This window comes from Cetorhinus maximus, chromosome 3, assembly GCF_964194155.1.
Source record: "Cetorhinus maximus chromosome 3, sCetMax3.hap1.1, whole genome shotgun sequence".
Classification (NCBI taxonomy): Eukaryota; Metazoa; Chordata; class Chondrichthyes; order Lamniformes; family Cetorhinidae; genus Cetorhinus; species Cetorhinus maximus.
Window position 1 is genome coordinate 196380049 of NC_135881.1, and position 15413 is coordinate 196395461.

General features: G+C 37.3%; 1 protein-coding gene across 3 annotated transcripts in view; it reads left to right on the forward strand.

The window, feature by feature from the left end:
* The window catches only part of LOC144679169 (serine/threonine-protein kinase PRP4 homolog), a 53411-nt gene extending 38270 nt beyond the window's left edge, over positions 1–15141 (forward strand). Inside the window, exons 12-18 of one of the 3 annotated variants that reach the window (XR_013576259.1) lie at positions 1139–1253; positions 2805–2956; positions 7485–7571; positions 10927–11667; positions 12181–13420; positions 13747–13839; positions 14657–15141. Coding sequence is in view for 1 of the 3 variants with exons in the window: in XM_078539552.1 (XP_078395678.1) it covers positions 1139–1253; positions 2805–2956; positions 7485–7571; positions 10927–11130 (558 nt within the window). In the remaining 2 variants the exon portion in view is untranslated. Of the gene's footprint in view, positions 1–1138; positions 1254–2804; positions 2957–7484; positions 7572–10926; positions 13421–13746; positions 13840–14656 lie in introns of those variants that run through there. The other 2 variants (XR_013576258.1, XM_078539552.1) reach the window with 2 other exon arrangements.
* Positions 15142–15413: the final 272 nt, after the last annotated feature.

Here is a 15413-nt window from a genome sequence, read left to right on the forward strand (position 1 = left end):
GATGGAGGGGGATGGTGGAAGAATCTCTGTAAAATTTCATTTTTTTAAACATTTTTTACCATTCATAGGTAAAACGCATTGATAGGGCACTCCTTTCTCATCAGCTGAGTTTTGTAAATTCTTGAATTGCTCGGTAGATATTTGCTTGCGTGGAAGGAAAAGGAGAAACAGAAAGTAGCAGAATGGCTAGATTAAGTTTGGAGTGGAAATTAGGAGGGGTTAAGATTTGTGGGTGGATGCATTTGTAAACATAGACATATTTACTTTTCAGATTTACAGCAATTGTTTTAAATTGCACCAGTGTGTTTTTAGTTTATTTGTGTGGTAGCATTGTTGCCTTGGTGTGTTGAACATTAAGATATACATTTCTTTCATGGGGAGAAATTTTTGTTGACACCTACTCATAATACTACATATAAAATATAAGGCCTGCTTAAACAATGTGATTCTTCACTGACTAAAGGGTTGAATGTGGAAAATCCAGGAGGATAATCTGAGGGAATCTGTATGCAAGTATTAGTTTTCAGAGATGCAGATTTTTGAAGCAACTTACTATCAAATCATTCATGTACTGATTAGTAGTCTTTTGTGAAATGTTTACATCTTGGCAAACTTTTGTGACTTTGACTCAGCTTCACATTTGGCTGATAATGATGTAACACCATTCCTTGTCAGATTTTACTGAACCCCTGAAATCAGTAAGTTTTTAAGTCTTTATTTATAAACACCTGAAGCATGTAGTTCCATGATGGTTGGCCACCAGTTTTAAGTTGTTGATCAGTTTATTAGGTGCCCTTGAGATTAGTAACACAGTTGGAGATGAAGATTGTTATAGTTTTTGTGAAACTGAAGCAAACATCTAAAATCAGTATGCATTTCAAAAGTAATTCATTGTGGTATGCTCTGATATTTTGACATGAATAGGTACAACATAAATGCCATATTATAAGATCACAAACTGTTTTCCAGTGACACTAATTTCAGAGAATCGATCAACATCTGCAATGATATTACTGAGCGCTGAGAATTCTTTAAAACAGTGTAACCATTAGTGCTGTCAAAAACTCCTGTGAATTTTCTCTGCCAACTCTTAAGAACTAATTGCCGAGTGTATGCAACAATGATTTCTTCTTTGCAGGTAAATGAATCCAAAACCATCCTGAAGCTTTGTGACTTTGGCTCAGCTTCACATGTGGCTGATAATGATATAACGCCATACCTCGTCAGCAGATTTTACCGAGCCCCTGAAATCAGTAAGTTTTAAGTATTTATCTAATATCTGAAGCAGATGAAAATTTGCACATTTAATTTTACATAATGGTAATTTGATTTCCTCCCTCTTTTTACCATCCTCCTGAGTCTACCCTGTTGATTTTAAAAATCAATTTACGGGACATGGGTGTCGGCTAGGACAGCATTTATTGCCCACCCCTAATTGCCCTTGAGAAGGTGGTGGTGAGCTGATTTCTTGAACCACTGCAGCCCATGTGGTGTAGGTACACCCACAGTGCTGTTAGGAAGGGAGTTCCAGGATTTTGACCCAGTGACAGTGAAGGAACTGTGCTATATTTCCAAGTCAGGATGGTGTGTGACTTGGAGGGGAAGCTCCAGCTGGTGGTGTTTCCATGTGTCTGCTGTCCTTGTCCTTCTAGATGGTAGTAGTCATGGGTTTGGAAGGTGCTACCTAAGGAGCCTTGGTGAGTTCCTGCAGTAGATGGTACACACTGCTGCCTCTGTTCGTTGGTGGCAGGGAGGCTGAATGTTTGTGGAAGTGATGCCAGTCAAGTGGGCTGCTTTGTCCTGGATGGTGTCAAGCTTCTTGAGAGTTGTTGGAGCTACACTCATCCAGATGGTGGTCAGGCTTTGGGGAGTCAGGAGGTGAGTTACTCGTCACAGGATTCCTAGCCTCTGACCTGCTCTTGTAGCCACAGTATTTATATGGCTAGTCCAGTTCAGTTTCTGGTCAATTGTAACCCCCCAGGATGTCGATAGTGGGAGATTCAGCAATGGTAACGTCATTGAACGTCAAGGGGCAATGGTTAGATTCTCTCTCGTTGGAGATGGTCATTGCCCGGCACTTGTGTGGCGCAAATGTTACTTGCCATCTGTCAGCCCAAGTCTGGATATTGTCCAGGTGTTGCTGCATCTACATTTGCACTGACCATGAGATTAAAGTGAAGACTTTTTCTACCAAGTCTACTGTGGTGCTGTTTTATAGCTAACTATTAGGAGCTAGCTGAGTGGTTCAAGCAGACTTAGTCAGCATATTTGAGTTCAAGAACGTAGCTTGGGGGTAAGTTATAGGTGCAAGCTTGTGTGCTGCGATAACACCAAGCTACTAATAAAATTGCACTTTTTTGATCTGTCAAAAGATTTTTCTTCTCTTGCCACAAGGTTTTTTCCAGTGCTTTGGGACATCCTACTACATTAAAGGACTACATAAATGCAAGTTGTTCCTGATCAGTAAATGCGTTAAGGGAACTGTCTGAGAATTTCCTGCTGGGAAAGTGCCTTTGCATCCCTTTTGGTGTCTTACTCCAATGATTTAGCTAAAATGACAAGTTCACTTTAAGAATATCTGTAATTCAATGTTTTACCATCATTTTGAAGAGTGCCTTAGTGCAGTGTCATTTGTGTGTCTTGAATATGTACGCTTAAGAGCAAGACCCTGCTTGTATACAATGTTGTAGATTTAGTATTTTAAGTTTTAATTTTAGCACTTTTTGTTTATCAAAATGCAATAAGCAGGAATGTTTCAGTACGTGTGTGTATGCAAGCTTAAGTACTTTCTGTTTCTTTTACAGTTATTGGAAAGGTTTATGATTATGCCATAGACTTGTGGTCTGTTGGTTGCACACTTTATGAGCTATACACAGGAAAAATCCTATTTCCTGGCAAAACTAATAATCATATGCTGAAACTCATGATGGACTTAAAGGGCAAAATGCCAAATAAGGTAGGAAAATGAATCTTGGAATTTGATTTATATCCGTGAGGCGATGAGAACTTTAACTTTCTGTTTATCAATCATTTGCATTTAACATTGATGCTTTAGCAATGAATTCTCAAACTTCTTATGTCAAGTTACTAAGGAAAAATTAATTTTAAAATTAAAACTCTTTAGAAGTGGAATAATTTTTAAGTTTTTGGGTGGTGAAGTTTTTTATGCTGTGAGAGCGTTTAGTTTTCCTGTTACATCATTAAATCATAGTGACAAATTGATGTATGCTCACTGTATAAATATTATCATATCTGTACTTGTATTAGAGGTTAATGGGTATGGTCTTATAGCCACTATGGAGATGTGGTTACAAGGAGATCAAAGCTGGGAACTAAATATTCAGGGGTATGTGACTTTTTCGAAAGGACAGGCAGAAAGGAAAGTGTGGTGGGGGGTAGCTTTGTTAGTATAAGATGGAATAAGTACGATAGCAAGAAATTATCTTGGATGGGAAGATGTAGAACTCATATGGGTGAATGTAAGAAATAACGAGGGGAAGAAGATACTGGTGGGAGTAGCCTATAGGCCCCCCAACAGTAGCTATACTGTAGGACAGGTAATAAATCAGGAGATAATGAGGGCATGTAAAAAAGGCAGCGCATTAGTCATGGGTGACTTTAATCTTCGTGTACATTGGAAAAATCAAATTGGCAGAGGTAACCACGAGCGAGAATTCATAGTGTATTTGGGACAGTTTCTTAGAACCGGGGATCAGGCTACTTTGGATCCGGTAATGAGGCAGGTTTAATAAATGATCTGAGTAAAAGATCCCCCTAGGAAACAGTGACCATAACATGGTTGAATTTAGCATTTGGTTTGAGTGAGAAACTTCGGTCGAAAACAACTGTGCTAAACTTAAATAAGTGTAATTACAAAGGAATGAGGGCACAGTTGGCTGGAGTGGACTGGGAAAGGAGTTTAGCAGAAAAGATGGTTGATGAGCAATGGCAGGTGTTTAAGAAAATAGCTCATGACTCACAACAAAGATATATCCCAGTGAGGAAGAAGGATTCTAGGTGGGGGATAAACCAACCATGGTTAACCAAGGAAGTTAAGGATAGTATCAAATTGAAAGGAAAACATAAAATGTGGCAAAGATTAATGGTATTAGTGTCTTCTACGCTAGGATTGGGAAAGTTTTTAAAAACCAACAAAAGATGACAAAAGTAGAAGGAGAAAATAAACTTTGAGAGTAAACTAGCAAGTAATATGAAAATGGACTGTAAGAGCTTCTTTAAATATATAAAAAGGAAGAGAGATGCCAAAGTGAACATAGGCACCTTAGAGAATGAGGCTGGGTAAATAATGGGGAACCAGGAAATGGCAGAGGAGTTGAATAAATACTTTGCTTCACTCTTCCCCTGTAGAAGACACTAATAGCATTCCAAAAATATTAAATAAGCTAGGGGCAAAAGGAGGGGAGGAAATAAATACAATAACTATCACTGGAGGAAAAAGTACTAGGGAAACTAATGAGGCTGAAGACCAATATGTCCCCTGGACCTGATGCGTTGCATCCTGGGATATTAAAGCAAGTAGCTACACAAATTATGGAAGCATTGTTAGTAATCTTCCAAGAATCCTTAGACTCTGGATAAGTCCCAGAAGATCGGAAAACTGCCAATGTAATGCCCTTATTCAAAAAGGGATGGAGACAAAAAACAGGTAACAATAGGCCAGTTAGCTTAACGTCCATCACTGGGAAAATGATAAGAGTCTGTTATAAAGGATGTAATAGCAGAGCATTTAGAAATGCATAATATAATAAAGCAGAGTCAGTATGGCTTCATGAAGGGGAAATCACACCTGACAAATTTATTAGAATTCTTTGAGGAGGTAGCAAGCAGGATAAGTAAAGGGGAACTAGTAGATGTAATATATTTGGATTTCCAAAAGGCGTTTGATAAGGTACAGCACATAAGGCTACTTAATAAGATAAGAGCCCATGGTGTTGGAGATAGTATTTTAATGAATGTTCTCCTTGGAAGGAAGAAGGCTGAAAGGAGATTTGATGGAGATGTGTAAAATCATGAGGGGGCTGGACAGAGTAGATAGGGAGAAGCTGTTCCCACTCGTAAAAGGATCAAGAATGAGAGGTCACAGATTTAAAGTGATTTGCAAAAGAAGCAAGTAATGTGGGAAAAATCTTTTTCACACAATGAGTGGTTTGGGTCTGGAATGCACTGCCTGGAAGTGTGATGGAGGCAGGTTCAATCGAGGCATTCAAGTGGACATTAGATGATTATTTGAATAGAAACAATGTGCAAGGGCACGGAGAAAAGGCAGGGCAATGGCACTAGGTCATAATGCTCATTTGGAGAGCCGGTGCAGACTTGATGGGCAAAATGGCCGCCTCCTGTGCCAATAAGATTCTGTGATTAGTATGGATAGAAGATTGGCTATCTAATAGAAGACAGAGTTGGGATAAGGGGGGCATTTTCAGGATGGCAAACTATAACTAGAGGAGTGCCACGGGGATCAGTGCTGAGGCCACAATTATTTACAATATATGTTAATGACTTAGATGAGGGAAGTGAATGTACTATCGCAAAATTTGCAGATGACACAAAAATAGGTGGGAAGGCAAGCGGTGAGGATGACCCAGTCTACAGAGGGATATCGACAGGTTAAGTGAGGGGGGAAAAACTTGGCAGATGGAATATAATGTGGGAAAATGTGAGGTTATGCATTTTGGCAGGAAGAATAGAGGAGCTGCATATTATTATAATGAAGAAAGCTGCAGCACAGGGATTTGGGAATCCTCGTGCATGAATCCCAAAAAGCTAACGTACAATTTCAGAAGGTAATAGGGAAGGCAAATGGAATGTTGGCCTTTATTTAAAAGGGAATGGAGTGTAAAGATAGGGAAGTCTTGCTAAAATTATACAAGGTACTAGTTAGACCACAACTGTGAACAGTTTTGGTCCTCTTATCTAAGGAAAGATATACTGGCTTTGGAGGCAGTCCAGAGAAGGTTCACTAGGTTGATCCTGGGCATGGAGGGATTTTCTTATGAAGAGAGCTTGAGTAGGTTGGGCCTGTACTCATTGGGGTTTAGAAGAATGAGAGGCGACTTTATTGAAACAAGATTCTTAGGGAGCATGACGGGGTAGATGCTGAGAGGTTATTTCCCCTTGTGGGAGAGCCTAGGACCAGAGGGCATAATCTCAGAGTAAGGGGCTGTTCATTTAAGACAGAGATGAGGAGGAATTTCTTCTGATAGTGAATCTGTGGAATCCTTTACCACAAAGGACTGTAGAGGCTGGGTTGTTAAGTATATTCAAGGCTGAGGTGGACAGATTTTTAATCAGTAAGGGAATCGAGGATTATGGAGAGAAGGCAGGAAAGTGGAGTTGAGGACTATCAGATCAGCCATGATCTCATTGAATGGCGGTGCAGACTCGATGGGCCGAATGGCCTACTTTTGCTCCTACGTCTTATGTTTTTATGGTCTTATGATGTATGTGCCTTTCTAAGTCAGTTGATCTTAACCTTTTGTGTCCAGCTGATACAGAATCTGTAACAAAGCTTTGGGGATTCAACTTAGGCTTTTATTTTTAAAACAGAAAGGAAGGTATTCCTGCAGTACAGTGGGCTTTTCATTCATTTGTGGGTTGTGAGCATTTCTGGCAAAGCCAGCATTTATTGTCCATCCCTAATTGCCCTTAAGGTGGTGAGCTGCTCTCTTGAACCGATGCAGTCCATATGGTGTAGGTACAACCACAGTGCTGTTTGGGAGGGAGTTCCAGGATTTTGACCCAGCACTTTAAAACAGTTGAACTGGCTAAGATCATCTCTATCTTTATTTTTATTGTCAAAAAGCCAACTGTCTTACTGGCTGTTTGCTAAAACTAAAAGCTGTATTGGTACTTGGATGCTGGTGCAAAGGACTCTGCATGCTTGGAATTTTGAATTGTCTGTGGAGGTTGAACTACATCCACTGTATATGGAAGGCCAGACCTAAGGTCGGTACATTAGTGTTTTTCCTGTTTGTTGTATTCTTTACCATTCTTGAGCTCCCCCGCAGCTCAGTAAGTCTTTTCAAGTTTTGTTTTTTCTATTTAAAGTTCTGTTCTGTGGATGTGTATCTTTATGAAAATGATAAAATCGCTGTCACAGAAACTTTTAGTAACACCTTCCTATGTTTTTAAGAATTATATTTTTTGTCAGATTTTAAAGCTCAGGTGCAATGTTGATGCTTGAATCATGCTTTTTTTCCCCCCGTGGATTGGTTTATGCTATTACTTATTAGCACTAGTTATTGCTATATTTTACAAATCTTTATTTTCTCCTTTGCCATTCTATTTTGCATGATACTGTGGGGGCAGGAAACAGTTATGTAGACCGTTTCAGTATTGGTGGTGCTGCAGCTACATTTTTCTATGATTTATTAAAATCAGGTTCTTTTGAGTAGTAAAATGTATTTCTGGTTTACTTATTGTGTATTTGTACAATTATGTGAAACTTATTTAATTCTTTTCAGATGATCAGAAAAGGTGTTTTCAAGGACCAGCACTTTGATCAGAATCTGAACTTCATGTACATTGAAGTGGATAAAGTGACAGAAAGGGTTAGTACACTACAGCTTCTGTTGTATTTTAAAGCATAGTCCTTAGTATGTTCCCATTAAAAGGCTGACCTTTAAAGGCAAAGAGTTGGGAGACCTTGAATTTAAAAGTAGTGTATTTTCTATTTGACAGTTCAAAATTATATTCTCCATTTTCCTGACTTTAGATTGCTGCACAAAACAACTTTTGTTAAAAAAAATCAATCATGTCATTCAGATCAGTGTGTTCCTTATGTTGCTAACCACAAGAAATCCTTGTAGTTGAAATGAGAGGAAACCTTGACTATTGTGTTAAATGCCACACTTGAATTCAACGTCTGTAGCAGTGTACAAAGATGTAATATAAAATAAAGAACAATTGAAACTTCATGAGGAAGAACAAACATGAGAGAGAGTTGTCCTGGGCCCCCCCTGCACCTCTGCATTTTGCAGTGAGTTGGGGGATGTTCTGAAAGGCCCATGGAGGCTAGAGAAGGAAAAATTAGGTGGGATGTTTTTGTTGTAATATTTTGCCACCTCTTTTATATATCTCTTCAGTCTCTGGCCATGTGAGTGGGTAGATGATCCACTCCCAATCTTTAGAATTGCCAGTTTGTGACTATCATTTGGAAGTATGTAAAAACAATCCAGGTCATTTCACCTGAATGAATGAAGCTTCTCCATGGTATTCCAGCTGGCACAAATAACTTGGGAGTTGTGGTAATACTTTATTTAGTGCTACATTATATTGAAGTTTATTTTCTGTTCAACCCTGTGCACAATCACAGTATATTGAAAATGAAAGATTATCTTATCAAATATTTATTTAATATATTTTTTACCTGATGTAAAAAAAACATTGTGATAAATAGAATGAAACGCAAATATATCTTTATCACATTGGGCTAAAAGTTTTTTAAATGAATCCGCTTAAGGTAAAACTGAACCTCAACAGTTGGCTAAAAGTGCTTTTAAATGGGAAATTCTAGTGTGCTCCCACTACCAGCACAAAAGACCAAAAAAAAACTCTTGGCTCCTTAATGCACAAAAGAGTGAATTTTGTTTCCATCATGAATTGCTATCTCTGAACTAAGTATTGCAAGAATCGTAGCTGTTGAACACAATTCAATGCCTGATTTCTGGATAAGCATTCTTACCTCTTTGTCCAAAAGTAATAAGCTGTGAAATGCATTCTATTATACATTGTGGTAGTAGGGTTTCAAAATGTTGTGCATATGAGTGTGCCAAACTTTCAATAACTCCTATGGAAGTTGAATTTTGAGGTTTTTGCAGCTGATACTGCTTGTAGTCGCTTTGGGAGAGTGTTTCTGGGTAGCAACTGTGGCTTCAAGAAGGGTAAAAATAACAGAACAGGTAGCAGTTACAAACAATCTAATGATGCTGCAGGTGAAAACATTTCTGAGAATATGTGTGTATATAGCAATTGAGACTAGATAGTGTGAGGAAATGCACCACTCTTCCTGTTGCCTGTTTTAATTTAAGAGATGTTATATTGATGTTGAGTAATGCTATTGTCTAAATCATTACAATTCTCTTGGCATATATGGTACGCATTGCAACTGTCTACCCTTCAATCTGCAAATCCAAGTTCAAGTACCATGGATCTGTGCAAAAGTTTAACGTCTTCAAAAATTTGATGACTGAGATTCAGTGAAATTTAAATATTTTAAAAAGCAATTTGAAATACCAATTGATTTCAATCCTTTGATCCTATAAAATCCCCTGAATAAAAATGCCTTGCAGAAGTCTAAAGAATCGACGTTAGATGTCCATGTTTAGATACATTTGTAATGTGTTTTAAATCCTTATCGTCAATGCATAGGGCCCAGAATCTGAACATAATTTGAAAAGAACATGAATGTATGGACAATAATATCTTTGAAGGTGTAAACAAAACTCAAAGCAAAGCAATTCTGAATATTCCAACAGTTCTAATTTACCAGCAAAGTTTCAGAAGAATGTTAAAGATTTGCAGCAAATTTGCTGTTCAAGTCCTCTATCACAAAGCATTTAATAGCTAATTGATTACCTTGTAAATTATAGTTTGCTATTTTGTAGACATATACAGCAGGCAATTTGCACAGAGCATCCTCTCATAAACAGCAATAACATGACAAGTAATTCCACATTTTATGGTTTTGGTTGAGGTGGACAGGTGTAAATGCTTCTCAGGAGGAGGTCCCTTCCTCTTTGAATAGATCTCTTACTTTTGCTTGAGAGGGCAGACGAAGCCTCAGTTTAACATCATGTCTAAAAAAAACGGCATCCAGTGATACAGTAGCCCTCCCTTGCCGGCCCCCACCTCCCCTGCCCAATTCCAAAGAATACAGCACTGGAGCGTTAATTTCGATTGTGTGCTACAATTCGAGTGGTGCATGAGCTCGCAACCGTCTGACTCAGGTGTCAAGGCTGGTGCTTTATTATGGAAAATATGCTATACTCTATACTGTTTGGAGATCATGCCTTCAGCACTGTATGAATTGTGCAAAGGTTTGTTTACTTGTAAAGTTTGATTATCTATGAATTCATGTTTTGTTTCAAATTAAACAGCATTCTGGGATCCATGATTTACATGATTTCCATGATATAAAACACAAACTACTAACAACCATTACTGTTTTTAGATATGCTTGTTGCTTTGGTATGGTGTAAAAATGCTAAATGTAACAATAATCTGAGCATGGAGAACTTGTGATTTCCATAACAAATGGAAGAAACCAGTGGCATACAGGTGGTAAGATCCACAAAACCTACAGAATAACATTTTCTATAACCTAACAAAAGATGTTTGGATCTAATACTTTGAAAGCATAGAATGCAGCAGAAACCTTTTAATTGGAACACCCTGACAGTGAGCAATTAGTTCTTCTACACAACTCTTGTAGAGTGTAGAGTATGGATTGGTACCTGAGCTACAGTATCTTTGCAATGTGATGATTGAGACTTGCACCCTGCAGAAATTTAAGTGTGTTGACAGTTAGAGAAGAATCTGCTCCAAGGTGGATAACTTGTCTTTAAGTTCCCTACATGTTCTGCTCCATTACACTTCAATTGTGATGCCCCTAGCCCCTTATACTTCTCTGTGTGACTATTTGCATCTGACTTTGCAAATCAGTATGAAACTGTTATGGTTACTTTATACTTTAACGCTTCTAAATGTAAAATGTTTTACAGTGTTGCAGGCTCAATTGTTGTTGTACACAACTTTCAGCTTGCTTTGTTTTTGAATATGATGCTTTGAAAAATTTGTGTTACTAATGTTACTAAGTGCACTAACTCTCAGTATTCTGCATGTACAAAATATTGAAGCACATGATGCATACAGACAAAGACTGAAATTCTTTTTGCTCTGCTTTAGGAGAAAGTCACTGTTATGAGCACTATTAATTCTACGAAGGACCTGTTGTCTGACATGATTGGTTGTCAGCGTTTGCCAGAAGACCAGCGTAAAAAAGTTCACCAGCTCAAGGACTTGATGGAGCAGATTCTCATGTTAGACCCAGCCAAACGCGTCAGCATTAACCAGGCACTGCAGCACCCATTCATTCAGGAGAAGATTTAATCGGAGGATTTAACGGGTTTGAGCAATTAAACAAAGACTGGCAAAGTCAGAAAAAAGTATTTTAGTATATGTGAAACACGATGTTTACCGTGAAATATGCATGAAGTTAAGTTAAAAGAGAAATGTTACTTCTAGTAGGAATATGAGTCAATGTAAATATACTGATTTGTTTTTCCAAATGTTTTCTTCATACTTTCACTGTAGTTTTGTTGAATTGTTTTAACAGCTAAGACTGCACACAAACTGTTTATTAAAAAAAAATTTTAAGATCTTGTAAACAGTGGTGTTTTTGAAGAATTTTGGCTGCAACTCTGCAAAATGCGCCTTTGTTTTTGTGCAGGCTTAGCCCATCCTTGTCTCTAAAATAATGGCCGAGGTAAAATGATATTTATATTCACATTTTCCTAGGTGTGTGTACGCAGGCCAGCATGCCCTTGGTGTACTCAGTGCCGAAGGGGTCTGTCCCTACCTGTGCCTGCTCGCAGGGATGGTCACATCATTTAAAGCAGGTTGTGTACCACTTTCAGTACACTGAAGGTAAGCTAAACCATCAACATTACTGGTGTATTAGCATTCATTGTCACAGATAGGCACAGCTCATGAATGAGAAGTATTAGCATCATGGCAGAATGCCTTGCATGCTGGCGAATGTGATAAGATATTAACTAGCTTGTGAATTTGCTAATGTACTGCTGAAACTATGCCAATTTATAGACTTTCAGTGCAGGGAAGCTTGATGATATAGCACCTTCAGTGTACTGTTTATCACCATTTGACACTGTTATAGAATTGTGGTAGAAATTTGTCAATGCCATAAAATTCTGTTTCTTAGTAAATCTGTACCTATAGTCCATTAATAAACAGAAACAGTTTCGTTTAGTCATTAAAATGGAAAAGATTGGGATTTTATATTTCTTTGAAGATGGCTAAAATATGACATTTTCTGAATTTTTAAATTAAAATTAAGAAATTGTTTTACAGTAAGAATTTCCTTTGCTACGTTATGTGCATTGGTTTCATTATTTGTGATCATGTTGTCTCTCAATACAGGCAAACATAACCTTCCACTCTTGAGCAAAGAAGCTGCTTTTTAAAGCGGTAATTGCTTCTTTACCTTTTTTCTTTTGTACATTTAATTTGGCATTTAGTTTTTTTAAGATAAGTTGTGATGACTTTAAATTTTAGCTCTGCACTTAGCCCCTTCACTGGCACAACTCAACATTGATTTCAGACTGGAAAAGGACCTGTTAACTCTCTGGCTTCAGTTTGCATGATAGTTTGTTTGAGATTCAGTAAGCCTTGCACCTATGGGGAAATCCATTCATAAAATAGACATAAATCCTTTGATATCCTCTTATTGGAATAAACCCCCAAAGAAAAGTAACCTTCAAAGACTAGCTGATCAGAGCTTAGTGTTGTACTAAGGCCTGCAGACTCTTAAACAGCCAGTGAAGGAGTTAAAATAATTGCACAATGCCTTTGCTTATACTTGTATATATATAAAAGGTAAGTTGGGGCATTTTGTCAGACAGCAGCAAACTCTTCCTGCACCTAAAGTTACCCATGCAGAATACTGAAGGATTTTGGTATGTATTTATAGATATATTGGTGAATAAAGTGTTCATTTTGAACAAACATTATTATAGCTATTTCACAGTGGTCCGAATGTGCAGTCAAGTCTCTGTACAGCTATAAAACTACAGTGGTGACTTGCTGATCTGATCTGTTTTTTTATTTTATTATCCCAATTGTCTTGGTATGAGATGTTTAATGAGCGTCATTTTCTATGTAAATGTGACATTTTTATCCAACAACCTTTTGTACAAAGTAAAAAAAGTAAGATTATCAAGTCACAAATCAATGCACTCAACGTAAATTGCCTTTAGTTGCTGTAAGCCTTTCACTTACTATTTCAAAAAAAATAAAAACTGGTAAAAATGATTTAAGCAAAGGAGTAGTTGATCAGTTTCCTAGTGTCTCTTCAAATCAGTTTAGATAATGTTCTAACTTACTGTGAAAATACCTGTTAAGAGGTGATGTTACTTATTGGAAATCAGAGTAATGCCAGTTAAAGGTCACCACAATTCACAAAGCTGTTTGGAAGTCTGATCCAGTTACCCTGTTACTGCAAAATGACTAATGTTTTGTACTGTTTTCTTACTTCCCTTCGATGGTGCTGAGAGAGAAAGGAAAGCACGTTATGTTGCTAAGCTGGGAGGCAACAGGCCACGCCGCCTATTCCATGGGCCTACTTTGAATGAGACACCTTCTCCTTCACCTTCTCCACAAGGTCATTTCTGACGGCATGCCTAGATAAGCATTTCATACCAGATGAAAAGTGCATTTCTTGCAACTGTTATCTTTAAAGAAAATAAAACACGTTTCTTTGAATAGCTGACACTTCTAAGGATTCTTTGCTTTGCTCCAGTTGAATTGTGATGTATATAAACTTTGTAAAATTAAGTTTGCGAGCTTCAGACTTGAGGTGTTTACTCAAAATTTATTTAAATTCCTTATTGTTATGCAGAATTTTTTCACAGGCTTTTTTTTAAAAAAGAAAAGCACAGCAAAACTTAAGGGATCAAGGTGTTTCTTTACTTGTTCTCTGTCTCTTAGGTGCACCCTGATGGGAGACGATGCATATTGCAAGAAAATGAAGACTGAATTAAGGTTTCTGTCCCATAAAGACAACACTTACAGTGACTTTAAGTAACTGGAATATCACTGTTTGCTTGTGATTTTTTTCAATTAATATAGTGTCTTTAAAGTCCTTCACTGCTAAATCTCAATTGACAAGGACCAGTATTTTGCCTTTATTGTTACCCTTCTGGTGAAAGATTGACAAATTATTGGCAGGTTTAAATGAACCATGTAGGCTTTAAATTTATTTCGGCTTTTGGGTAGTTCATTTAATAAGGCAAGGTGGTGCAAGTTTGGCCTATAGTTGTTACCTTGTAAAATCGAGGAGCCTAACACTTGGATCTTTACCAGTGACTTTCGCAATTTCAGAAACTAAAATAATCCCACTTTTTGTTGGACGCTATCTCTATAGTGAAAGGAATGATTTGCTACAAGTGCAGTAAGGTTTTTAAAAGAGCTGTAATTCTGTAAGTCCAGCTTGAACTCTGCATTATAGTCTCTGGTAGTAAGTTTTGGTTATCTTAAGACCTTTGTTTTCTTGTGATTGTGTTTTCACTAGTGATTTTTTTTTTTGCAGGATCTATTTGGGTTATATGTGAAAGCTTTAATATATATCAAAATTGACATAGCAGATAATCCACACCTCAGTTATCATTTTGAATGTCCTAACTATCATTATAGCAGGCAATACCCAAATTTGACTCCCATTTCGCATTGACCCAGTTAAATATTATACTATAATAGCATTTTTGGTGCAGGGAATCTAGTTAAGCAGAGTTTATAAATAGACAGGCAATGTTGCAAGTTGAGAGGTGATTCATAAGTAAGCTTGTTTCATGTTTGAATCATGTTATACTATTTTCTTATTCTGTGTTTTATTTCATAGGTAGGGACCACAAATGTAAAATGCCTACACCTGCGAATGATGATTCATTATCTTAGCTTCAACACAAGTTACTGACAGCAAAAGAATTCTTCAGTATTGAATGAAAGTGAAGACAGTGGTTTCACACTTATTTTTCAATACGGTTATACCCAAAAGTATAATTGTATTGCTGTTTGTTGAAATATTTCAGATTTAAATTGCAGATATATGTATATACTATGCAAGAATTCAACCTGTTTTACTAACCTTGGGTGCTGATCATTCTGAAACATCCTAAACTCCATTAGTTCAATAAAATATCTTAAAAACTCCAGACATCTTGGTGGTGGACTAGAATGCTCATTTCTAAGTGTTGAAACCACAGTAATGTATGCATTTTGTATGGTCTAGCTGCAACATTGTAAATGTATTACTTTGTCAACACTTAAAATATTTTTTGTTAATTGCTAATTGAATCCCTTTCATTAAAAGAATTTAGTATCAAAGTGATTGTTTCATTTTAAGAATTTGTTATTGATGAGCAAAGCTCAATTTTTAAGCTCTGGTCACTGAAGAAAACTTCCCATTGGCACTTTTGTAAAGCATGTTTGTTTTTCTCCTGTTAATGTTAGGAATATTGTGGAAAGGAGCGTAGGCCATTCATCCCTTCAGGTCAGCTCCTCCATTCAATCAAACCATGGCTTATCTGCGCCTCAACATCATTTACCCACCTTTGCTTCATATTCCTTGGTACGCTTACTAACAGAAAATGTATCTG